Source organism: Cornus florida, unplaced genomic scaffold (genome assembly GCF_030987335.1).
Source record: "Cornus florida cultivar Cherokee Brave unplaced genomic scaffold, ASM3098733v1 CherokeeBrave_3.0.0_Hap2_Chr04, whole genome shotgun sequence".
In the NCBI taxonomy this organism is placed as follows: Eukaryota; Viridiplantae; Streptophyta; class Magnoliopsida; order Cornales; family Cornaceae; genus Cornus; species Cornus florida.
Window position 1 is genome coordinate 35,777,599 of NW_026775574.1, and position 27,788 is coordinate 35,805,386.

Consider the following 27,788-nt stretch of genomic DNA (forward strand, 5'->3'; position numbering starts at 1 on the left):
AGGAGGGGAAGTGGGAGAGGTGGAGCTCGGGGTCGAGTTCTCTAACCTCGGTGAAGAAGGAGGTGGAGAAATCGACCTTGATTATGTTGGATTGGGAAATTTGGGTTTTGATGGAAGGGGGTGGAGGAGGATGTGGTGGTGGCGAAGAAAATTGCAGGCGTGGAAGGGGCAGCCGGGTCTGTATTCCCAAAATTATGGTTTTGCAGGGTTGGAATAGAGGCTAAAATAGTAATTTTAGCTTGAATTATTTTTTTAATATTATTTTATTTTACTGATAAGAGGTATTTTAATATTTTTATGCGATTAGGAGGAATATTTATACCAAATTGATAACCCTTTTTAAAATAATTGAAGGGTATTTAAGTCTTTTCAAATGGATAAAGGACAAACTGGATACATTGAAAATTAGGATATGTAATAAATCAAATTCACTATACCTAAGGGAGACACTGACCCTAATCTTACTCAAATAATAATAATAAATCAAATTCATCATTTATCCTAATTACATAGGTATACCGAGATTGATCAAAATTATTGTAGGTACAGTGAGACCATGCCATTAGAGAGACACTGACCCTACTCTTACTCAAAAAGAGTATCTGGCGAGAGGGCAGAGGGTCTTTTCATTTTTTTGGCAAGTAGAGAGAGAAAGATCAGTCATTGTAGAGAGAAACTTTTCATCCAAGTTCCAACAGGAAGTGTAGAGAGAGAAACGGAGTAAGTCATTCTTCATAGAGAGAATATTATATATATACATATATATATATATGGATATAGAGATGGGGTCATCAATCTTGATCCTCATCAGCTATAAAACGAGGGTCTCTTGTTAGTTCCTACTACTCTCTTTCGCCCACAGTTTGGACCCAAGAAAGTTACAGAATCAATCAATCAATCCAGTTTCTTTATTCATGTCTTCTTCGTCAGATTCAAATCCTCCACCACCACCACCAGATTCAAATCATCCATCAGCACCACCACCACCAGGAATGAATACGAAGAAACCAGTCTCACCTCCACCACCACCACCACCATCGAAGCCCAACTGGGTCCTTCCCAACAGGACCCAGAGCCTCCAACAGCTCTACACAATCGGCAGGAAGCTCGGGCAAGGCCAGTTTGGCACTACCCATCTCTCCACTGACAAGTCCACAGGGACTCACTATGCCTGTAAATCGATACCCAAGAAGAAACTCCTCTGCAAAGAGGACTACGAGGACGTTTATAGGGAGATTCAGATAATGCACCACTTGTCCGAACACCCAAATGTGGTCCGAATCAAAGGCACATACGAAGACCCCCTGTATGTGCACATAGTGATGGAGCTGTGTGCCGGTGGAGAGCTGTTCGATAGGATCGTACAGAAGGGGCATTACAGTGAGAGAGAGGCAGCTAAGCTCATCAAGACCATTGTTGGGGTTGTGGAGAATTGCCATTCGTTGGGGGTCATTCATAGAGACCTCAAGCCTGAGAACTTTTTGTTCACCAGTACTGATGAGAATGCTGCCCTTAAGGCCACCGATTTTGGTCTCTCTGTTTACTATAAACCAGGTTGCTTCTTGTGTTTCTTGCTCTTCCTGTCAATCTTACTGTAATTCTTGTATATGTATATATTTATTCTTCTAAATTGTGTGTGTGTGTGGTGGGGGAAAGATTCATGATTTGGGTATTTTGCATTTTTGGGTGCTTTTGGAATTGAAATGGGTTGTTTTGGGGATTTTATGATTGACCCTGACTTGAGTGTTTACAGTTTTCTTTCTTTATTATATGATTAACTACTGATTTGGGTGATTTAGGTAATTCCAGCTTTTCATGTTTTCTCAAAAATGAAATGGGGTGGTCTGTGTTTTCTTTCTTTCTTTATGCTTAACTACTGATTTGGGCAATTCCAGCTTTTCATGTTTTCTCAGAAATGAAATGGGGTGGTCTGTGATTTTGCGATTGATTAATGAATTGGGTTTTTAAAGATCCTTTTATTTCGTTGGTTATCTCGGTTGGTAGTTGTGGGTAATGTTCTTTGTGGGACTGTTTTGCAATATGAATGTTCCTGCTAATAATTTTATGCCCGACATTGCAGTCAAAGTAATACTTAATTGTATCATATATTGTCTTAATTTTCTTCTTGTCAGCTTTTACTAATTTTTCTTTGATGTATCTTTGGATGAAATGGTTGTTCTTCAGTTCCTTTCAGGAAATGCTGATATTGGATGCATAAGTTGTATGCATTTTTTTAATCTAAAGTCATATTGCACACAATTCTTAAATTTCTTTCACTTTTGTATTTTTATTGTTTATTTATTCTTATTTTTCTGTTTTCTATTTTAGTTTCTCTGTTTTCTTTTTCAAATTTATTGAAGTGATACGTAATTGTCTCTTATTTTTTTTTATAATGAAATGAATGTAATTGGCATTTTATGTTTTGTATGAAATGTAATTGTCACTTTTGTGTTTTGTGGAAATCATATAATTAGATTCTCCAACTTAATTTTTTGACCTTTAGTTAATTCAGATGTTTAATTCAATATTTTAGTTACTGATACTAGCGGTTCAGAATTCCTGGTACTTCTTTTATTGGAAGTAAAGAAAAAAAATCAAAGCATTATTGGCATGAAAAGTTTTCAACTGAATGAGTTTTTCTTTTGATTATTTCACTGCTCGGGCTTCAAAAAAGACAAACCCTTCAGTTCTCCGATTATCACTAAAGGCTAGTGCACTGGGCTCCCTTTTATGCAACACCTATTTTTAATTTTTATCTTTTGTGTTTCTGGATGATTAAGTTGTTTTAGGGTTTGCATAATTTTCTTTTTCTTCATTCATTCCGTCTTATTTGATGCTTCGCATTTATGGAAAAGAAAAGGCAAGGTGCCTTTTTAGTTTTTTCATCTGCTTGATCGACCATATTTTTCCTTGCTTTACATTATACTACTAGTCTTTTATTTAATTGACTATGAATTCTACATTTATACTCGTAATGATATTTGATTGACTGTATTCATTCTCTAAAATTGCCAACAACTAATTTTCTGAAAATCCAGCAACTCTATGACCTTTTCATAATCCACAAAGCCCAAAACTTTTTTTCTACCTTTAAACCATGAATCAGCTAGCTTTCCATTATCTTTGCCCATTATAAACCTAACCAAGATGCAGGATAGTGTTTTCTTACAGTTTTCCTACATTGGGTTTCTTCTGAGATTTTATATTTGACCTGGTATCATGTATATAATAAATATTGATGTTGGTACGTCTTTGTTCATGCTTTTTCTACAATATATTTATAATAAAAATAAAAAACTAGGGTCATAGTATATGGGATAATTCTCTGTCACTGTGCGTCACAGAATGCTCAAAACTTACTGAAAGAATTTTGTGGGAATTGATGTTTTTGTTTAGTGCACTAGTGTTTGAAGTATCTCGTCTAGTTTGCCTTAGCATTTCCTTTTTCTCACTCAATGAATCTTTTTGTTGATTTTAGTGTCTCCTTTGACAAAAATTACTTGCTTCTTCCATTTTTCCTAGGAGAATCATTTTCTGATGTAGTTGGGAGTCCATACTACGTTGCACCAGAGGTGTTACGCAAGCATTACGGTCCTGAATCAGATGTATGGAGTGCAGGAGTTATTTTGTACATCTTACTAAGTGGAGTTCCACCTTTCTGGGCAGGTAGCTATTGATATTTCAATGTTTGAGACAAAAAAAATAAAAAATAATCAGCTGAAATTGAAAGTTTCACTCCTTTTAGTTCCAATACTAACAATGATACTGTTATTGTACCCCTCCTTCACTCCAGAAACTGAAATGGGGATCTTCCGACAGATATTGCAAGCAAAATTAGATTTTGAATCTGAACCATGGCCTGGCATTTCAGATAGTGCCAAGGATCTCATTCGGAAAATGCTTGATAGGAATCCAAAGACAAGGCTATCTGCCCATGATGTTATGTGTAAGTCTCTTTTTCCAATATAAAACAAGGTTACATGATTAAATTTGGTTGGAAAATTGGGTTCACCATGTACCAGTGTGGTTGAAATGTTAGCTCTGCTTGAGGTCATAATAATGAGTTGAGTTTTCAATTCAATTTATTTTTATGTCAGGCCACCCTTGGATTGATGATGACAAAATGGCCCCCGATAAACCTCTTGATTCTGCAGTATTGTCACGCCTGAAGCAGTTCTCTGCAATGAACAAACTTAAGAAGATGGCTTTGCGTGTAAGTTTTTTATTGATAAATATTAAATTTATTATCTGTTATAAACGTATAGTTGCATATTTTTATTAATCTCTCATGGTGTCAGACTTTTATTTAACTATTTCAAACCACGTGAATGTTACAATAATATTAGTTTTTTTATTTTATTTTTTTATCCTGACCAGATTTCAAAGTTTAATATGTCCATCTGCAAGCATTTGCTTGAACTTGAGGTGTACTAGTTTAGTAACCTCTAGAAAATTAGGATTAGCATGAATGAAGATAGAAGTCCTCTTATTTTCCAGGAGCAAATCTAGAGAGTAGGTGTACCAGAGTTCTAAGAGTCTGATAAGTGATGCTTGTACTTGCGCAGTGTTGTACAGTATTGTATGAGTTGTCATGTTGTATAATATTGTATGAGTTATCACACGTGTACAGTTAGTATTGTATAAGTTGTCACCTACCCCTCATTACCATATATAGAATTACCATGTATAGGATTTACTTGTTCTCCACTCACCTACTCCCGTAACTTCTCCTATATAAACATCATTGTATTATTGTATTACTCACTCAATAAGATATATATTTTCATATATTCTCTTTCTCTCTCTCTCTTTCAACATGGTATCAGAGCGGAAATCGATCCCTCTTTAAATATTTTTTTTTAGTCTTATTCAGACTCTGATCTTGATTCCATCTCGGCTTTCTCTCAACAATCTCTTCTCGGCGATCTCTCCCCGGTGATCTCAGTTCTCGTCTTGGCAATCTCTCTTAGATCCCTCCTCAACTTTCTCTCAGCAATCTATTCTCGGCGATCTCTCCTCGGTAGTCTCAGTTCTCGTCTCAGCAATCTCTCTTGGATCCCTCCTCGACTTTCTCTCAGCAATCTATTCTCGGCGATCTCTCCTTGGTAATCTTAGTTCTCGTCTCGGCAATCTCTCTCGGATTCCTCCTCGGCTCTCTCCTTGATAATTTCACTTGGGTTCATCTTGGCTAGATCTTGGTTCTCTTATCTCGGCTCCCTCTCGCTATTATATCTCATTTGTTCGGCTGCTCTTGTGATGGATACTAAGGCATCCCATCTACTTGGGTCAATCACTAGCACCAAATTGAAAGGCTCAAACTACCTTCAATGGTCTCGAGCCGTAGAGGTGTTCCTATGGGCTCGACGAAAACTGTCATATCTTAAATCAACTAAACCCACTAGTGATGAAAAGATTATTGAGGCTTGGGAGAAAGAAGATACTCAGATTATGACTTGGTTATGGAACAGTTTAGAGTCTGAGATCTTCAACAACGTGTCATTCCTAGAATCTGCCAAAGATATCTGGGAAAATATCAGGGACATGTATTCTCCAGAGAAGAATATTTCTCGTATTTATCCGTACCAGGATATTTTTAATCTCCAGCAGGGAGATCATTCTGTTGAAGATTATTACTTAGAATTGAAGGGCATGTGGGAAGAATTGAATGTCTACCAACCATTGACTACAGATATAGAACAACAAAAAGGGCACAGGGAGGAGTTTCGGGTGGCAAAATTTTTATCTGGGCTTAAACCCGAACTAGCTCCGATCAATTCGCAGATTTTTTCTGGCAAGGAGATACCCAGAGTAAGTGAGACTTTTGCTCGAGTTTGAAGAGCTACTCATGCCCCTGTGATTGAGAAGGACAACCACTCTGCTCTTCTTGTTCCTACTGAGCGACATGATACTTTCTGTGGAGGATGAAGGGGCAGAGGTCCTTCCAATCCAGGCAATGGTACTCGTGGCGGCAGAGGGGGTCGCGGCAGCAAGAAGTGTACTCATTGTGGTCGAAACAATCACTATGTTGACTTCTGCTGGGCTCTTCATGGCAACTCAGCTTGGGCTAATCAAGCTTTGGTTTCGGAGGAAACCACTCCCACTCTTGTGAATTAACAAGTCGTTCTCTCCAAAGCCGAATATGATTCTCTGGTAAAGGGTGAGCGTGCAAATCAGCCCTCCTCCACCGCTACTGTCGTTACTTCAGGTAATACGTGTCTCCATGCTTCCTTTTCTACACCTTGGATCATTGATTCAGGGGCATCCGATCACATTACAGGTAACCCATCTCTTCTTTATGATATTTCTCATGTTTTCTCACCATTAGTTGTTACTATAGAGAATGGTGCCAAATCACCTGTTCATGGAATTGGTACCTTCCCCACTCTGGGTCTCACTTTTTCATCAGTTTTATATATCCCTCAATTTTCATTCAATTTATTGTTAGTTCGCAAAATCATATCAGATTTAAATTGCTCAGTTACTTTTTCTCCTTCCCGTTGTGTCTTTCAGGATCTCGAGACGAAGAAGACGATTGGTGGGGGTTTTGAGAAGGATGGTCTTTACTACTTCCAACCAACTATTGCTCCGACAGCTCTACATTCCACCTCCTCTTCAGCTTACCAGTGGCATTGCCTCCTTGGACATCCCTTTTCAAATAGTCTTCGAACCTTGGTCCCTTCTTTAGTTAATTTTGCTAAGTTTAAATATACTACTTGCGAACTTAGTAAACATCATCGGGCTACTTTTAAGTCTCGTTTTGATAATAAAAGTTTAAAACCTTTTGTTTTAGTACATTCGGATGTTTGGGGACCAGCTCGTACTACTGGTTTATTTGGTGCTCGTTATTTTGTGTCATTTATTGATGATTATTCACGTTTAACTTGGGTTTATATTCTTAAAGATAGATCTCAAGTATTCTTTGTTTTTCAATCCTTTTATGCTGAAATTCAAAATCAGTTTGATGCAAAATTACTTGTTCTTAGAACTGACAATGCCCTTGAATATAAACTTAATGTTTTTAAAAAATTTCTTAAGTCGAGGGGCATTATCCATCAAACATCTTGTGTTGATACCCCTCAACAAAATGGAGTTGTTGAACGGAAGAATGGCCCACACCTAGCTATCGTTCGTGCCTTAATAATTCAAATGCATGTTCCAAAACATTTTTGGGCAGATTCAGTTCTGGTTGCTGCTTATCTTTTAAACCGCTTGCTTTCTAGGGTCCTTTAAGGAAAATCACCCTTCCAAATGATGTTTCCTGACAAAAACCCTTTTTCCATTCCTCCAAAGGTGTTTGGGTGTGTTTGTTTTGTTTATAATCTAAGCCCGGGACGAGACAAACTTGATCCTCGTGCTCACAAATGTATTTTCTTAGGTTATTCTTGCACTCAAAAGGGATATAAATGTTACAGTCCGACTCTTCGTAAACAATGTGTGTGCAAATGTAACTTTCTTTGAGGATGTTCCTTATTACTCCAAGGAAGGAAGTCGTTTGGAGGACTCTATTCTTCAAGAGTCTGTTCTTCCAACTCCAGTTTTTAATTCTAACATCCCACTAGCTCTTCATGTCTATGCTCATCACCGGAAAAGAGTAGTTAATCATGTTCCAACAACTGAAGTAGTAAATCCAGCCTTGCCTTCCACTAGTTGCTTCAACGCCCGGAGATTCTTCCATCTCTCCGGACTCTGATCTTGATCAACCTATTATTGTTCGGAAAGGTAAACGGTCTTGTACCAATCACCTTATCCCAATTTTGTATCGCATAACAAATTATCCTCCTCTTTTCAAGCTTTTTCTTTGTCATTATCCTCTATTGCTCTTCCTAAGTCCTATAGGGAGGCACTTTCTCATCCAGGGTGGAGGAAAGCTATCGAAGAAGAAATAAACGCTTTAAAATTGAATCATACTTGGGACCTTGTTCCTAAACCTTCTGATACTCAGGTTGTTGGTTATCGTTGGGTTTTTACTGTTAAACAGAAGCCTGATGGTACTGTTGACCGTCTCAAAGCTCGACTTGTTGCTAAAGGCTACACTCAGACTTATGGTCTTGATTATACTGAGACGTTCTCTCCTGTGGCCAAACTGAATTCTGTTCGTGTGATAATCTCTCTTGTAGCTAATCTAGACTGGCCACTTCATCAACTTGATGTTAAAAATGCCTTTTTGCACGGTGACCTTACTGGGACAGTCTATATGACTCAACCACCAAGGTTTGAGTATAAGGGGGAGTGTGTGTGTCATCTCAAGTAATCTATTTATGGCCTCAAACAGTCCCCTCGTGCATGGTTTGATAAGTTCAGTAAAGCAGTGGTTATTCATGGTATGACCAGAAGCCAGGTTGACCACTCTTTCTTTTTTAAGAAAACGAAACGTGGTATTGTGATTCTTGTGATGTATGTTGATGATATTGTTATCACCGGCAGTGACAAAGATGGGATACAAGTTCTAATCCATCACTTGAGTTCTAGCTTCCTTACTAAGGATTTGGGCAAACTTCGGTATTTTCTAGGAATTGAGGTAGTTCGGTCAAAGCACGGCGTTAATCTTTCTCAGCGGAAGTATACTCTTGATCTCTTATAGGATACTGGATATCTTGGTTCGAAACCTGTAGCTACACCCATGGAGACTAATGTAAAACTTAAGGTGGATGATGGTGACCCACTCGATGATGTATCAGAGACTTGTAGGTAAACTTATTTACCTCAGAATCACTCATCCAGACATCTCTTATGCAGTCAGTGTTGTGAGCCGGTTCATCACCAGTCCTCGGGTACCTCACATGGAGGCAGTTGTATGCATCTTGAAGTATCTCAAGCGTGCTCCGGGACATGGTCTGCTTTATTGATCTTCTGGACATCTTCGGATTGAGGGATTCATAGATGCAGATTGGGCCGGTTCTCCTTTTGATTGACGGTCCACCACGGGTTACTGCACCTTCATAGGAGGAAATCTAGTAACTTGGAGGAGTAAGAAACAGTTAGTTGTTGCTTGTTCCAGTGCTGAAGCAGAGTATCGTGCCATGGCACACATTGCCTGTGAACTTACTTGGTTGAAAGCTCTTTTATAGGAACTTGGGATATCAGTCCAGTACCCAATTCAATTCCTCTCCAATTAGGTAGCTATTCATATTGCTAGCAATCCAGTCTACCATGAGAGGACTAAACACAGTGAAGTAGATTGCCATTTTATTTGATTAAAAGTTGACTCGAATGAGATTGTTACACCTTTTGTTCCTTCTGGTAGACAGTTGGCAGACATCTTCACTAAGGCTCTTCCTAAGAACTCTATTGATTCCATATGTAGCAAGCTGGGAGTTATTGACATTTACTCTCCAGCTTGAGGGGGAGTGTTGTACAGTATTGTATGAGTTGTCACACGTGTACAGTTAGTATTGTATGAGTTGTCACCTACCCCTTATTACCATATATAGAATTACCATGTATAGGGTTTATTTGTTCTCCACTCACCTACTACTGTAACTTCTCCTATATAAATACCATTATATTATTGTATTACTCACTTAATAAGATATACGTTTTCATATATTCTCTCTCTCTCTCTCTCTCAACACACAGCTTAGTCTGTTAACAGTATAAATGTGTAGGGACGTATGGCCAACTCGTACGTTCTTCTATGGATAGTATAAACTGGATATTTTACTTTTGGAGTTTGCTTTTATAGGTGATGTTTGAATCATGAGTCAAATGACATTAATGTTGATTACGTGCCTCAAAAACTCTTAAAGGATGCCTTGACTAAAATTTAGCTATTGAGCGCTCAAGTGGGTATTTCACTGGATTTTAGTAGTGTTTTGGGGATAGGAGTGGGTAATTGCTAATGGGGAGTAAAGATAACGTGACCTGTTTTTTGATAAGTAAAATTGTACAAAAGAGGCGTTCAGAATGGGAATGCATCCCTTAGTAAAGATAACGTGACTGATACACGTAATTAATACCAACACCAACTGTATAGTATGTATTGCTGCCATACTGTTAATATGAATTTATTGTCTGATTATGAAGTTTGTGTGGGTCGCCATGCTTTAAACTCAATGAATGGGATGAATAATCTTATGTTTCAGGTCAGTTTTGGTAACAATAGTATTCTTTAATCACCGCATAGTATTTTGTTGCTTTTTTGAGCATCTCAGCCACCAAAATTTCCTGAAACTTCTTCACTTCTGTTTTTAATAGCATGTTACTAAATATCAATTAATTTGTATTATTTTGGTGAGGGTTACTTGCTACTTGCAGTGTTATTCTAAAGTTTTAAAAGGGGCCATCATTTATTCTTTGGCTTTATTCTTTTGCCTTGGGTAGAGCTTTTGGGGTCTTAGTTACATAATCCATTTAACTTGGAGTTTTCTTTTCTTTTTCTTTTTTTTTTTTTCTTTTCTTTTATTTTTCTTTTTTATTTTTTTGGTATAAAATTGATTTGGTAAAATTAGCGTACTCAATTTGAGAGCCTGACTATCATTATATACAAGAGGAAAGTTACAAATATGGAAAGAGAATAAAAATCAAATCCCTAAACAAAAGCCTAAACATAAGCCTATAATGAAGACCCAATAAATCTACCACAATCACCGAGTCAACCTATAGATATGATTTCCATCACTCCCCTTCAAGCTGGAGCAAATATGTTGACCAATCCCCAGCTTGACCGTGGAAGACTAAAGAAGAGAAGGCCCAAAGACTTTGTGAACACATCTGCAGTCTGTTCTGAAGAGGGAACAAAAATAGGATTAATGATGCCTGATCAAACCTTCTCTCGAATGAAGTGAATGCCTACCTCAATGTGTTTCGACCTTTTATGTAACATAGAAACAGAAACAAGCATAGTGGCTGATTTATTGTCACAAAACAACCTTGAAGAACCTTTCTCTACAAGACCCAACTCTCCCGAAATTAATTGAAGCCAAAGGAGCTCACAAGTACCTTGAGCCATAGCTCGGTACTCAGCTTCAGCAGAGGATCTGGAGACAACAACTTGCTTCTTACTCTTCCATGATATGAGATGATTACCATAGAAAGTACAGAAGCCAAGTAGACCATCTATCTATCTTACATCCAGCATAGTTTGCATCAAGCATGAGAGTCCAGACTAATTTCCTGAGGCATAAATAGACCAAGGCCAGGGCACGACTTAAGATACCTTAAAATATGGTAGATTGCATCCATTTGAGTTGAGCAAGGGGCATGCACGAATTGATTAACCACACTAACAACAAAGGTCAAATTGGGCCTTGTGTTAGTTAAGTAGATAAGACGACTTACCAAACGTTGATACACGGACAGATCTAGAAGTAATTCTCCTGACCCCACAGATGGTTTGAGATTAAGGTCTATGGGAGTGGAAGCGGGTCGACACCCAAGCATGCTAGTATCTTGAAGAAGATCCAAAACACATTTCCTTTGAGGTAAGGAAATTTCACGACGGGATCTAGCAACCTCAATTCCAAGAAAATATCGAAGGGGACCTAAGCCCTTCACATCAAATGACTTTTGAAGATAAAGTTTCGCCTAAGCAATCCCTGAAGCATCATCACCTGTGATAATGATATCATCCACATATACTAATAACATAATGCAGCGACCATCATATTAACGTCGAATAAAGCAAGTATGGTTTGAGTGACAGCGCACAAAGTCCATGGATAGAACAACATCTCTAAAACTGCTGGACCATACTCTAGGAGATTGCTTCAGACCATAAAGAGACTTTCGCAACTGACAGATTTTCTCAGCATACTCCCCCCCCCCCCAGCCCAAAATCTAGGGGGTGGATCCATATATATAGTCTCAAGTAAGTCTCCATTAAGAAATGCATTCTTGACATCTAACTGATGTAGAGGCCAAGAATGGACAGCAGCCAATGTAACGACCCAAATTCGGGGATTCGGATCGCTACCCGAGTCCTTACTCGAACTCGAGGCCACATAATGGTACTATGCTAATTTCCTACTAATATAGTGATTCTAGAGTCCCTAAGGGTAAAATAGTCATTTGGCATGGTCATATATGGCTTGGGGCTCAAAAAGGTAAAACTGTCATTTACTAGGATCATTTAATAATTTAGAACAAGTCTAGGGGTAAATATGTAATTATACTGAAGTTTGAGGTCAAAATGTAATATCAGAACCATCTGTGTGCACACTTGGCTCAGCCTATCATTTAGATGGAGAAACCAGCGAAGGCAACAAACTGCAGGGGCCATCTGTGCGCACACATAAGGGGATCTGTGCGCACAGTTGCTCATCTGTGCGCACACATGGGATGATTTGTGCGCATACTTTAGAGGATCTGTGCACACAGAAGAGGGATCTGGCCAAAATCTCTCTCTGCCAAGCCCATCTAACCTTTTAGATCATGCCTAAAGCCTATGTGATCGTATAAATCACCTTCCCAACCCATTCTAATGCAATCCCAAGGCAACCAACGTGAAAATGAACTCTATAGACATCATTTAACATACAACCATTGCATAGAATCATCAAAATAGTATCCTTCATTCATTATATAAGAATTAAATCTCCATTGAAACATTCATACATCTTTGAATGATAAAATTAGATCTAAAAGAATATAATTACATATCAAGGCCTCCGTGGCCACAAATGCAACGACTTCTCTTGAAGCTGGCAAACGAATAAGGTCATTACATGTTATCAAATGATCATGTAATGGGGAAAACAATTATACGTTATTTATCAATACCATGCCTTCCAATAATGAAATGGATGCTATGAAATGCACTCTCCCCATTTCCAAAATCATTTACGTCATAACACAATCCACACCGAAAATGTTAACACAACCTGACCCTAGGCGTCATGAAGGGAATTGACTAGCTATCCCTGACCTAGGGTGTCTCCCTAGCCTTATTTGGGGCTTAGGTAGTTCAACTACACACGTCCAAACCGTCTTGTGCCCCCTTCTAGATTGGTTAACCCCAGACCACATGGCAACTCCATGGCGTCTGTTTTCATAAAACCATTTTCAAAACCTTTTAAAGCTTTCAAAATCAACTTTTACAAAACCGTTGGAAACCATTTAAAACATTCTTTCGAACCCATAACCTAACCAATGTCCATGATATGTATACTATATATAAACCTTAACATTTCTCAATGAAATCAACACAATACATCATCATCATAACATGCTTCAAATCAAATACATCAAATCATTACATTGATAGCATGAATCAAGTAAGGCAAATATCATCTCAAGAACATCAACTTGCAATTAATAACACCTTCATATATACATCATGCTTTTCATCAAATACACATAAGAGAAGACTCACAAAGATTAAAGACCTTGTAGTTTAGACTTCCCTACCTCAAAAGAAGAATTCTGGCTCAAGATCCGAACCCAAAATCCACCAAAATGATGCAAGACCGTTGCCAAAATGTAGCCCTCGCCAAGCTCTAAGCTTTCTCTAACTATGGCTTCTCACAAGTCTCACTCTAACATGGAGAAATTCTAGAGAGAAGGTGGAGAGATATAGAGAGAGAGAAGAAAAGAAGAAGAAAAGAAATGGGTGTGTGTGTGTGGCGGAAAAAAGTGAGGAAGAGAGGGTGATGAGGTGGTGTCAAGGCTCAATGCTAGCCTTTCAAATGTGTGGCCCAAAATGGGTCTCAAAGTCCTCCAAGTCAAAAGGATCAAAGATACCCTCCGCTAACATCACCGTGTAACCAAACTAACCTCCAACCTCATTAAAATCACAAACATACCCTATAATATCTCTCTCCACTAACCCACACACACACACACACATATATATATATAGCCACATATATATATATATAAAACACCTTAATGTCTCAAAATAAATAAATAATGCAATAAAAATAACCAGGTCCCACATGGCGTGTAAAACGATGCATAGAAAAATAAATAAAATAAATATCGAAAAAATCCGGGACATTATAGCGAAGGAGACAAGTAGTCGCATAGACGTTAACTTTGCCAAAGTCTTTGCCCGGAATCTGAGTGAAGCCTTTCGCCAACCGAGCCTTATACCGATCAATAGTCAGCTAAGTACTTCACACTAAAGACCTATTTGCATCCAACTGTTTTCTCCCCAGCAGGTAAAGCAACAAGTTCCCATGTATTATTATGCTCTAAAGCATCCATTTCTGCTGTCATAGCAGACACCTAATTGGGATCCTGGAGGGCCTCTGACACTGATCGAGGAATAGAAACGGACCCAATCTTACCCAGGAAGGATATATATGCACCTAAAAGACCATCATAGGAGACATACTAGGAAATAGGGTGGTTAGTGCTACTAGAGAAACCATACTAATTAGGAGGGTGACGAATACGGGTAGGATAACGGGATTTATGCTCGGGAATGTTAGGAGCCACAGGAGAAGGAGATTTACCTAGACCAAAGATGATTCTGGCAGGGGAGGTTGAGTGCGATGGCAACGAGAGTAGACCTGCAAAGGCGAGAACCCCGTATGGGTGGAGGAGATTCCTAGACAGCGTGATCTTCAAAGATAGGAACAGGACGGGCAATAGGAGAGATCTCCTTCTCCAGACCACACGAGAGAGAATCCTGTACCACAAAATTAGTACTATAAAAAGGAACAGTTTCAGGAAATGTCACATCAAGAGAATGGTACATATGTTTGGCCACAAGATCATAGCAACGATAGCCTTTTGACATAGCAAAATCCCAAGAAAATACACTTAATAGATTTATCATAAAGTTTATGACGAGAAGGACTACGGTTATGAACAAAACAAGTATAGCAGAAAACACGAGGCAGAAGGTGAAAAAATGTATAATCAGGCTGGAGAATCTGAAGTGGGGCTTTACCACTCAAAACTCTACTAGGAGTACGATGAATCAGAAAAGTAAGAACAACCATACGCCAATAGAATTTATGCACATGCATACCACTTAAAAGACATCGGATCACAGACATAAGATGACGGTTTTTGCGTTCAGCCACGCCATTTTGTTCAAGAGTGTAGAGGCAAGTGAGTTGATGTAAAATTCTGTTTTTATTAAGTTCGGTCCAGAACTCATTCGAAACATATTCACGCCCATTATCAGAACGAATATTACGGACAACAGTATTATACTAGGTTTTGACCATTTAAAGAAACTGAGTAAATAAAAGAAGCACTTCAGATTTCTTTTTCAATAAATAAACCTAAGTACAACGAGAATAATTCATCAATAAATGTCACATAATATCGATGCCCAGAGAAAGAAGTAATTGGGGAAGGGCCCCAAACATCAGAGTGGATAAGATCAAACATATTACACGACTCATATCAGAAATATAGCTAGTTCTAGTATGTTTAGAAAGTAAATAAACTTCACATTGAAACTTATGGTCCTTACATACTTTTTTTTTAACGAAGGAAACAATAAACATAGATACTGAAAGTTTACATGCCCCAAACGGGCATGCCATAGACTAAAAGTGCAAAAAGAAACATCATAAGTGTTACCCAAGTATTTGACCCCTGGCCAGGGGGGGAGGAATAGGGTCATGGAAATTTTTCGATTTAGCTTCTCTAAGCTCCTTTTATTTGTCTCTATACTTTAAAGCCAAATATGATTCATTGTGATGAATGCTTTTTTAGTGAGTTGTAGTGTAAATATCGCTTAATATTCGGAATATAAAACAATGAGCTTGCTACACATGAGTAGATTGCTTTAGCAAATGACCAATTCATTTTGTACATTGAATCATGCTAATTAGTCATGCAACTTAGTGTGATTATCATTGATTCAAATAAATGAATTCCTTTAAGCTTCAATGCATTCAATTCATCTAACCATTTAGAATTAGCATTTGCACAATATTGATGTGATTAATATTTAAGGTGCAAATGTCATGAAATACATTATCATAGAGTTTATAACAAACCTATCAAACACATGATGCATATAATATCTAAAGGTGAAGGATGTGTTGAATATGCATTTTGTCAAACACTTGGTATGCAACATCATTTTAGCTATATATGAATCAAATATAGAACATATAGTCGAAGCTAAAATCAATCACTCATTCAACTTAATTCAAGCATTCATCCAATCCTCCTCATACAATCAATTAAGTTTTCACATACTAGTTAATTGATTTATATAACTCATTCTACTCAAAATAAACTAAACATTTGATATATAAAGATTGAGTAAATAAAGATGCAATCAAATATAAAGAGAGTAGAGATTAAAGAGTGGAGAAAATGCAAACCAAGGGACACACGATGTACATAGTTCAGCACAGCCTTGGCTTACGTCCATGCTTTGAGAAAACCTCTCAAGGATTCCACGACGGCTCCTCCTTACGGGTGGAGAGCAAACCTTTACATGTTCTTGCTTGCGGGTGAAGAACCGACCTTACAGTGAAGCCATCTCGCTTCTCCTTCTTTTGACGGCTAAGAAGAAACCATTGCCCATTCTTACGGGTGGAGAGCTCTACCAAATCCTCTCATTAGAGAGATACCTTCTTTCTTTTACGGGTTGAGAAAGAGAACCCTTACAATAGCTTAAACAAGCTTTCCCTTGCCAAGAGCACCTCTTGGTCTTCTTCTCTCAAGAATGGATATTTGATGAAGTTTACAATGAATGTCTCTCAAATAGACAAATATACAAATAAAAGCTCTCATACTTAGAGTTACAAATGAAATAATCAAATGAAAGCTTAACTCTAAGTTTGCAAGATGAATCACATGAATGATATGAAATGGATGCTTCAATGGTGACTCCTAGAAGAGATTTTTATCAAGAATGATAGTCAAGTTCCATCCCCAAAGGGAGGTGTCTCTATGGTTCTCCCTTGCATACCCACAATGTCCATACATTGCGTATTTATAGGCCCTTGGAAGAATATAGCCGTTTGGGGGGATTATGGTAAGTTCCTATGAGGTCAAATGGTCAAAATAGCCGTTGGGAAGCTTCTGCCCATACATCTAACCGATTACAAGGCCTAAAGTACTTGAGTAGATGAGATTCAGATGTCATCTAATCGGTTACAAGATCTGTCTAACCGGTTACAATAGTTATATTTCAAGCAAGTCCTTTTCTGTCTTAGTGCAACTACTTGGTTACAAGCTTCGTCCTAACCGCTTACATCAGTCATTGTTGGAAGGAGTCCTTTTCTGCCTTAATGCATCTACTCGGTTAGAAGTTTCTTCCTAACCGGTTACATGGTCATCAAATTTTGGTAACAATGTTTCAGACAGTTCAACTGGACAGTTTTTCTGCAACATTTAAGTACATGTCTTTACAGTATTTATATGTCCATTTACTTTAAGTTTACAATGTAAATAAGGAAGTACCCTCCATTTGGATTCAATAAAAAATATAAGAAAATTGAAATCCAACTAAATTAAAATGTAGAAATTTAGTTTTAGTATAAATTTGGATTTCCGACAGTTTTGGTAAAAATGAATCTTTACGTAGAGCAATGTAGAATTGATGAAGAAAATCTCATAAAATCAGATTTGGCTATTTGAAGTGTAAGGAGTAATTATCGAGAAAAATTATTTTGAAATAATTATTATTTCAAAAATTCGTTTTTCACACTTAGCCATTTTTCATACTTAGCCAAATAGACAGTTTTTCATTAGGTGCATGCTATGGTCCTAATGTCCTTTACAAAGGCATGGTAGCAAAGGCTTTATAGATGAATAAATAAGTTCTAAGCCTTAAATTTTACTTTCTAGAGGCCAAAGTGAATCATGTAATTGATGTGCATGGTCCTAACATTTTTAGCTCAAGTGTTGAGTTCTTTCAAAGCTTATTCACGCTTGAACTAACTCATTCTTTAGCAATGATTTCATACGTCAATTATATATGTGAACGAGGTTATGAATGATATTGCTAATGGTCATAGGAACTTATGAATGATAATGATATGCATGGTCTTATAGAGATGAGTTTCAAATGAAGTTACTTCAAAAATAACTTTGCAATTTAAGCTAGCACTCATCAAGCTATCTACCCCTTTCTTCAAGCTTTGTCCATGATCATTTAGGCTTTGAGGTATTCTTATTTTCTTCCTTTCTTTGAGTTACTTTCTTGCTCGTTGTAGTCCAAGCTATTTTTAGATGGACTTTGCACTTGGTTCCTTGCAACTTCATGTTCCTTTGTCTCCTTTGCTTTCTATAGATGTGATCTTGAGTAATGGAATACTTGCAATGATCTTTATTATCTTCATTGAGGTTCTTCTTTGAATGTAAATCATCTATAACACTCAATGTGAACATTAATCCCTAAACACCATTAATGTTTTGTTATCATCAAAACATCTAGATTGTTCTTGGCTGAACTCTTATGGTCAACAATAAGCACTAAAAGTAGGTAGGACAGAAGCTTGAAGATCTATTCCTGGTAGTTCCCCAAAGTAGTAAAGCCCATCATGCTTATAACCCTTGCCAAAAATCCTCTTCGAACAAAGGTCCTGCAAAAGACAATAATCTGGTCAGAATATAACTGCACATTGGAGGTTTTTTCCAAACGGGTTAACAGATAAAAGGTTAAGGCAAATTTAGGTACATGAAGGACAGATGAAAGAGTAATATCAAGAGAGAGACAAACATCACCCTTACACTCAATGTAAGATGTAGAGCCATCCGCAAGACACGCAGATTGGGTAACACGTATGATAATGGAGGAAAAAATTAATAACTAACCAGTCATGTGATCATTGGCCCCAAAATCCAAAACCTAAGTAGCTGTTTGTCCTTAACATGAAATGCAGTAGGAGTTCTTGTAGCAATAGTGGCAGTGGGAGCAACCGGAGGAGCACCAACTCTAGAAGCAAGGGAGCCATGCTGGTCTTGGATTTGCCTAATTTGGGATTGAAGCTGGCTCAGTCCAGGAAATATAGTAGGTCCACCAGTAGTAGCAGGAGTCTCTGCAACAGCAGCAGTACGAGAAGAACTAGTTCCAGATATCCGGTTCCTTAAAAATTTATACTTCAGTTCAGGATGAAGTTTTAAGTAGCTAGCCTTAACATGTCCAACCACTCCACAATGGTGACAAATAATCTGACCTCTAGTTGGACATAATCCAGTTCAAAAGGGTTGGCATTGGTGATGTATTCAAGATTTAAGACTTAAGTGGTTCAAATTCTGGGCGTAATCCCATAAAAAAACTTATAGGTATGCTGGCGGTCAAGACGTTTGACAAGAAGAGAGGCTACCTTGGGAGGAAATTCACTCAGAGGCTCATATTGAGCCAGTTCCTCCCAAAGAGATCTCAAATACCCAAAGTAATCAGCTACAGACAAATCCAGGCCTTCCTGCGAGGCCTTAGCAATATCCTGGTATAACTAAAAAATATAAGCATCATTCTTAGAATGAGCATACATTTGATTCAAAGCAGTCCACAGGTGATGAACAATGTCATAAAACATGAATATATTATAAATTCGTTCTTTCATAGAATTAAACATCGACCCTAAAATGGTGCAATTGTCCATATCCCACTGAACATATTTAGGATCTTTAATATCTGGCATCTTTTTAGTACCCAAAAACTACCCTGATTTGCCTTTTCCACCAACATAAAGGCGGAGGGAAAGAGATCAGGATCCAAAATTACGGCTATTCAACAACACACTAGTAACTCATTGAGCCGATGTGTGTTGCGCCGAATAGAGAGTTTCTTTATTATTACTTGAATCAGCTATAATATTAAATAGAACAATTCAACAGATCACCAATAATTTCAAATAAAGGAGGAATAAACCTAATTTTGATCAAATCAAGAAGCCGGAGACACTGTGGTCCAATCTGAAAATACTGTCGAATATTCCGGTAGCCCCAAAAAATTCCAAACACATAAAAACACTAAGGGAATACCCCTACAGGGTTGAACCTAGAGGAGATTGGCTCTCCTTAGGACTGTTGCAACAGCGGCCTGAAGAAGAGAGAGAGTCTGCAATGAAAAGAAAGAAAGAAAGAAAGAAAGAAGGGGTTGTGACGAGATAGAGAGAGAGGAAAAAAGGCTGTGAAAGAGGGAGAGAGGAGAGGCGTAGGTTTGAGGCTCTGATACCAAAAAGTGATTTGGTAAAATTGACGTTCTCAATTTGAGAGTCTGATTATCATTATATACAAGAGGAAAATTACAAATATGGAAAGAGAATAAAAATCAAATCCCTAAACAAAAGCATAAACATAAGCCTATAATGAAGACCCAATAAATCTGCCACAATTATCGAGTCAACCTATAGATATGATTTCCAACAGGTACAAATTTTTCAGTAAAGGCACTCAAAGGGGAGAGCAACTGAGCCACAACTGCACAAAAAAATGCTATATCATCACACTCATTTGACTTGGACCCATCACTTGATTTTTGGATGATTCTGTTAGATATTTAAAATTTTGCCTTTTTTCTTAGATTAAGGTTATTAGCAGAAGATATTAAAAGCAAAAAATAGGAAATATATTGGAAAACAATCATGGATTTGCACAGATCATTACTGTGTCATGAATATTTGGCAAAGACAGCGAGAATGTTCAAATTTTATGTTAGTTGGTGCACTTAGAGAGAGTGATGGATATCAAGGTGTCCACCTTTTTCACAGTGGCTAGACATGATAGCATGATGCTTCATGTAGTGAACTTTCAGGACAGATTATATCATATTCAATAGAGTTAATTGCATTGTCCAATTTGGCCTTCACTGTTTCAACAATGCTTTTGGTTATTAGTAGGATAACTTTATTTTTGTAGTGTGATTAGTTTGCCCATTCCAAGTTCTATTGTTGCAATCAATTTGTGTCAGGTTTCTTTCATACCGAGATGCTGGTCAGACCAGTACCTTGCCCTTTCTGTAGTGTGATTAGTTTGTCAATTCCAAATTCTATTGTTGCTATCAAGTTGTGTCAGATTTCTTTGATTCTGGGATGTTGGTCAGACCATTACCTTTCCCATATCAGGGGAGACATGATTATGATGGGGTCTCTTTGCGTTATGCTAGACTGCAATGTACAAACTTTGCAATTTTAAAGTTGTAGTAATTAAGTCCTAAATTATAGAGATGCTAGAATGTATGCAAACTACCCAATCATTAATATTTTTGAGGATGACAAAAAATTATTATCTTCTTCAGGTAAAGTCTACTAGTAGAAGAAAACGATACGGGATTCGCATAGATCATAGCTATGTATGTCATGAATCTGTTGCAAAGATATGATCATCAAATTTTATATTAGTTTGTGCCCTTATGGGGTTGAATCATAGTAAAGAACATCAAAAGTGAGGATGGTGAGGAATGATGACATTATGGAAGTTAAAGAGTTCCAATCTAATCATAAGTGAATTTGTTTTCCCAAACTTCGATTACCTAAATAAGAGCGTCTTGTTAGAAAGTGTCATTTCTTGAATGCTTGTAGAAACATTTACAACACACATTGCATTCTTGCATGTGTTCATATTTAAAATCCAAACCAAAAAAAATATGTTCATAATTTAAAATAAATTTCATAATTTCGGTTACAAGGCACTTCTAGAACTATGTTCCAAAGTTCCTAATAAGAGTCATGTTTGACACTTGGGAATAAGACCGATGAACATCCTCCAAAGTGACTCTACCTTTTTTTTTTTGTTTTGTTTTTGCTTTTGCTTTTGCTTTTTTTTTTTTTCTTGCACAAACTCGATTACATATGATCACCATGAGGCAAGCATGCGACGGACACTTATTGAAAAATAATATAATTGTAATATATATATATATATATATATATATATTAAGAGATTAATAGTGTAACTTAATATAATTATTTATAAGATTCATCAATCTTCATTGCACGCTATGCAATGACTAATGTAGAAACTTAGGAAACTAGTGAAAGTTATACATTTGTCTCGCATTATATATGTATACATATGTGTGCAGCACAACAATGAAACTAAATTGATAATAGAGGAATTAAATTACTGAGCCATACAATGAACTACGGTCACCATTGATCTCCACGATTGGCAAACCCCTCAGCTGCAACCTGCCACCAAGCAACCCACTGCTCAAGCACATTTCCAAATGAAACCCTATGTCGTCCCTAATGGGAAAACTCTACACTTTCTTGTCCCTAAGCTGTCATGTTATGTAAGGAAAATACCAAGTAATTGTAAGAAAAGCCTGAAGATGCTGCATATAAGGGTAGTGAAGATATTAATAATGGTTGATTTATCAATTTTGTGAATTAAATATGACTTGGGTGGTGGTGCCTGGCCCTAGCAACTAGGTTAAATGGGGTTCTCGGTTGGCCTGGAAGTTTTGATCTTTAGTATGATAATCCAGCAACCTATCACTTTTAAATCCAAGCAAATTCCTCCTTTCTTCTAATCTACAAAACCTACAACTTTTTGTTCTACCTTTAAAACCTTGTTCAGCCATGTCCTCTACAACTTCTGCAGTTCTGCCCACCATAAATCTAATTTTGGCTGGCATTATGTTGACATTTGCATTGTCCTGTGGCTCATGACCGTTGGAGTCTTATTCTTGGCTTGTTTGGCATTCAGTGGATTATGCCTCGGTCTTCGAGAGGCTTGATTGACATGCTTGGAGAGTGTTTTTTGTGGGATCCCACACCCTTGTTTTTTGGAGCGTGGCACCTTTTTGTGTTTGGTGGTGCATTTGAAAGGAGTGGAATAGAAGATCCTTTGATAGGGTGGAATCTCCCTTTGGGGCTTTGAAATTTGGCATTATTAGCTTTCTTTTTAGTTGGGTGATGGGGAGAAATTGTAAATCTATAGAGGAGATTGTTGATTTTTTGGGTTCCTTGGATCCATAGGCCCCTTTTCTTTTTGGCTCTGTCCTTTGTGTTGTCTTCGGGATGCGTTCCCCTCTTGAAAGCTTTCTAATACATTTTTACTTATAAAAAAAAAATAATAATAATATCACAACTTTTTTTTTCCTCATTAAAATACATTCCCTGCACATATTTTCCATTGAAACAAGCATAGCTTTGTTGATTTTGATTTTAAAAAATAAATGTCAGATAGTTAGGTAATTAATTTGCACGGCAAAGGCACCCGATCTCTTTAATAACTCTCAGAAGACATCATTGATTATGTGGACAAGTGGAAATTCTCTTCAACTTCCTGTTATAACTAGACGAACAAAGCCTTGTTGATTTTTCATTAAACAGACGAAGCCTTGTTTTTTTTTTTTATAAGTAACAAAGCCTTGTTATTTTTATTTTAGAAAATAAATTTCAAATTATTAGTTAATTAATTTGCATGCCAAAGGCGCATAATCCTTTTTAAAACTCTTAAGTAGAAACATTGATTATGTGGAAATTTTATTCAACTTCCTGCTATAGCTAAACTGGATCTTGTGTTTATGAAGGTATATAACGTGGACTATAGATGTGAGACATGCATTAGATAGCTTCGTCTTTGGGCCATAATACTTCATTAACTGAACCTTAAGGCAGAGACCCTCATCCTGGTACGTGTCTCAGTGGTTAAGGTCTCACATGACTGTTGTTCAAACTGAATCATTTTCCAAAATCACAACCAATATAATAAACGACCATTATTCTTGTGATTCAAATTTACTGAATCAGTTCTACATGACCTTACATGCTCTAGTCATGCCATGATGAAGTAATGTTTTAACCTTTGCAACCTCTTAACAAAACCTTAAAATGAATGAGCTATAATAACTGTAGAGTGCAAAAAAAGGCTAATCTTTAGATTGCAGTAGTATGGGATATAACCTTTTTAAGATGAATAAATTGTCATCTAGAGCATGTTGGAAATCGACACAAATATATCTTCAATGCTTGTAAGTGGTTGGTATTGATGTTTTGAAGGCTTTATGTAGTAATGTGACCACCTTATAGTGAGAAGTTGTATCGAAAGGTTTGCCAAAATCAAAACTAATATATTAAACGAGCATTATTCTTGTGAAATGAAATTTACAAATTTAGCTCTATGTGCCTTGTACACTTGTCATCAATGTTATAAATTGTTGCAGATGGATAGCTGTGACATCCTGGCTGCTTATACCTACAAGGAATTCGAGTTATTTTGCTTTATGGTATCTTGTTTTCCCCTAATCTTTGATATTCTTATTGGAGATTTGCTTGGTGCAAAGGTAAAAGAATTGACTTGGTTAGTGTGAGAACACGGTTCGAGTCTGAGAGCAGCAGTCACTTTGTTAGAAAAAGTACCACAATTAGGTCCATCTCCAGTCTTCCTTCCATCACACTGCTTTGGCAGTACTGCTGTAATATCTTTGTATCTATGTTTATTTGTAGAGCCACCTTCACCCATTACACACTCTGCAAGATAACATTGTATGGGATTGATCTTCTGTCTGGAGGTCTGAAGCTCCTATCATTAGCTCTAGTGAAGTAGGCAAAATGAAAATTATACTCAATTCCAAGTGGTAGCCTTAAAAGACACCAACTGGACTTGGAGCCACAATTGATATTGCAAAGTTGTTTACTTAAAATTTCCTCACAAGTGTATGTGTATATATTTGTGTGTGTGGGTGGGTGGGGAGATTATATATTTATTGTCATTGGCCAAATAGAAGCTCATAATCAGCACTCATACATATGGTAGAATATATTTACAAAGCAGAAATTCTTTATTTGTAATCCTATGGTTCACTTCTAGTTCAGATTTATCACATCATTTTCTGTCCTTGACATTTTATTGATACTATGTGAAAAGAAGTTTACCTGAAGAAGATCTATGGTTGAAGAGATCCACAGGAAATAAAGAGTCTTCCACATGCACTATAATTGAGATGGATGGCTTATTAAAACAAAATGTTGTACTGTTAAAACCATTCACGCTTTCACCAATGGGTTGTTAAATGTTTGCCAATTTGATGATAAAAATTGTAAATGTGACAAGAATCATGATTTCTTTTGCACCTAATTTAATGTTTAGTTCCACTTCTGTCGGACATGAATCTATTTTTTATGGTCATCGTAAGTGAACATATATGTGCTACAACTCTTTTATAGGTCATAGCTGAGAGGCTTTCAGAAGAAGAAATTGGCGGTCTGAAGGAATTGTTCAAAATGATAGACACAGACGATAGTGGAACAATAACATTTGATGAACTGAAAGATGGCTTAAGACGTGTAGGTTCTGACCTCATGGAGTCCGAGATCAAGGATCTCATGGATGCGGTAAGTCTATATGAATGATTTTATTTCCGTACTTCAATTTTTTATTGTAAAAGTCATTTGAACTTGACACCAAATTCTACAAAAGAATCTTTACTTGGGAAACGTTGGCAGGCAGACATTGACAACAGTGGAACAATAGACTATGGTGAATTTCTTGCTGCTACTGTGCACTTGAACAAGTTGGAGAGAGAGGAGAATTTGGTGTCAGCTTTCTCCTTTTTTGACAAAGATGGTAGTGGTTACATAACCATTGATGAGCTTCAACAAGCCTGCAAAGAATTTGGTTTAAGTGAAGTTCACCTTGATGAGATGATCAAAGATGTTGATCAAGATAATGTAAGTTTACTCCTGTGTACTACCTTAATATAAGAGATTAGGTAGTTGGGCAATTTCTTTCAGTTTAAAAAGGAAATTAATAATAATAATAAGAAGAAGAATAGTAGTGATATATACCTTGTTGGCATGTTAATTTCACTGAGCTAAATTTCCAAAGAAGTGATTTAGTGAAAACATTCTTAAACTTGGCATAAAGGAGTGCAAATGGGCTGCTAAATGTAAAAATCTGTGGTGGATTGATTCTTTATCCAGTTTTTCAAGTTTAAAACTAGGTTTTGCTCATCATAGAAGTAAAATGGAAGTTGTCCCCAAGAATGGGACCATGAATATTAAGTTTATTCCTGTTAAGTTTTTCCTTTCTAGTCACTCTCAAAAGTTCGATGGTATTCATTCATAACCAGCCCAATACTTATTCAAGAGCTTATACGTATAACTCAAACGTGCATACATACATAAATATATGTATGTATATATGTGCCAGCTTGTTGAGAGAAATCTGTACTAATGGAAGCTTTAATGTTTCAGGATGGACAAATAGATTATGGGGAATTTGCTGCAATGATGAGGAAGGGCAATGGAGGAATTGGGAGGAGAACGATGAGAAGCAATTTAAACTTGGGAGAAGCTCTAGGGATAACAGAAACAAAAGAGAACGTCTAACTGACTAATCGATATCCAAATCTAAATGTTCTTTTTGAAATGATCATGTTTCAAAAGAATTGAATGGTCAAATCTTATAATTTTCTGTTAGTAGCAGCAGTTTGTTTCTGAAATTATTAGATGGCCACCTCTCCTGTATTTGGAAGGCTTTTGTTTGGGGTGGATAGGTTGTGTGTGTAGCTGGATAATTGATTAGATTTGGCTTCATGGAGCAGTCTGTTAAATCAGGATTCATCTTCCTAGTTTTTGTTTCATGTACAATTTGTTTGGGACACAATTTTTCTACAACTTATGCCCCTTCTGAATCTAAGTACTCGAGTTGAGAAATGGGGTTGGCCAGCTACTGATGTGGAATTGGCTGTTTGGGCAGGAGGTAACATGAACAGAAAATTGATTAATCACGCTGGAAGAATAAGTCACCCACCCTCACAGACACACACACACACACACACAACCATAGAAGTCGTTAAGCTTATGACATCTGATAAGGAGATAGAATTAAGGGTTCAATCCAATCTTAATCTCGGGTCCTAGAGCCTCAGACCAGGCTTGTCTGGGTTGACTTGGACTCTTGTATGGTGAAGTTCTATTTGTCAAAAGTAGTGGATATTGAAAACATAATGGGTATCCCGTATCCAGCGGTACTAACAATGTAGTATCCCATATGGTGGATACAGTCAGGGTTCCATTATTTCTCCGCATTGTGAGGGCCAGAAATGTCATTTTATTATTATTATTATTATTATTATTTTTTTTTTTTTCGGGTTGATAGTGTGTCTGAATTTTTTCAATAGTTAAGATGAGTTTTTCCCCCAATATATAGCGTGGAACGATGGTGCAAATCTATCCATATGAATGTAGATGACACTAAGACTCTGTTTATTTCGATTTAAAATATTGTTTTTTTTTTTTTTTTAAAATTTTTCATGTAAATATTTTTATTTTTATTTTTATTTTTATTTTATTTTATGGTTTGTGGCAAAAGGTCTTGAAAATATTTTTTGATGTTTGGCTTCTGAAAAATGTTTTTAAGTGAAACCCAAGTTGTTATATGAGTAATTGATTATGGAGTCTTCCTCTTACGTGTCCGCTAGTCTAACTATTTCTATTCGAATAGCAAGAAAATGTCAAGCATAAGTTGAATGGTAGGACGAACCTTTGGTGCTTGAACAAACAATATTTAGTGTACCAAATAAATTCTGTAACTATTTGTTTTTGAAATTTTTATTAGCACCCCCTGAAAAACAAATAATGTGTAAATATTATCTAGGGAAATTTCAAAATTTAAGAATTTTTCAACTTGTACCCTTTTAGCTATACTTTTGAAAGTTCAACTATTGTGAAACAAAAATTTAAGTTCATTGTTAGTATAGCCATCACTTTATTATTTTATTTACATATACACATATACAATATCTATAATATTAATTCAAGAGAGAAAAAAAAGGAGAAAAATCACTAATGTTCTCTCATGTTTAAAAAAAATGCATGAATCATTTTTTGTCAAACATTTTTGTATAAAATGGTGTTTACAAGAAAAACATCTAGAATTTATATAACAATCTTTGTTGGCGAGACCAATGAATATTGAGAAGGAAGATAAATTAAAGTATTGTGAGATCTTCAATAACAACAACAATATCA

At 36.8% G+C, this 27,788-nt stretch overlaps 1 protein-coding gene across 2 annotated transcripts; it reads left to right on the top strand.

Annotated features, from left to right (window-relative positions):
* The first annotated feature begins 580 nt into the window (after nucleotides 1–580).
* On the top strand, nucleotides 581–26,432 carry LOC132303141 (calcium-dependent protein kinase SK5). Of its 2 annotated transcripts, XM_059800263.1 has the most exons (8): nucleotides 581–1,554; nucleotides 3,523–3,666; nucleotides 3,794–3,946; nucleotides 4,098–4,213; nucleotides 23,978–24,040; nucleotides 24,981–25,148; nucleotides 25,260–25,484; nucleotides 26,010–26,432. In XM_059800263.1, the coding sequence occupies exons 1-8, from the start codon at nucleotides 915–917 to the stop codon at nucleotides 26,142–26,144; spliced, it is 1,644 nt and encodes a 547-aa protein (XP_059656246.1). In that variant the 5' UTR covers nucleotides 581–914; the 3' UTR covers nucleotides 26,145–26,432. The 2 variants fall into 2 exon arrangements, with proteins under 2 accessions (XP_059656246.1, XP_059656247.1); XM_059800264.1 differs by lacking the exon at nucleotides 23,978–24,040 and having other exon boundaries at nucleotides 587–1,554.
* Nucleotides 26,433–27,788: the final 1,356 nt, after the last annotated feature.

Excerpts from the sequence above, each read along its gene's own strand:
- LOC132303141 (XM_059800263.1), top strand. The coding sequence starts at position 915 with ATGTCTTCTTCGTCAGATTCAAATCCTCCACCACCACCACCAGATTCA. Across the intron at positions 3,947-4,097 it reads ATCTGCCCATGATGTTATGT|GCCACCCTTGGATTGATGAT; the intron begins GTAAGTCTCTTT and ends TTTTTATGTCAG. Across the intron at positions 25,149-25,259 it reads TCAAGGATCTCATGGATGCG|GCAGACATTGACAACAGTGG; the intron begins GTAAGTCTATAT and ends AAACGTTGGCAG.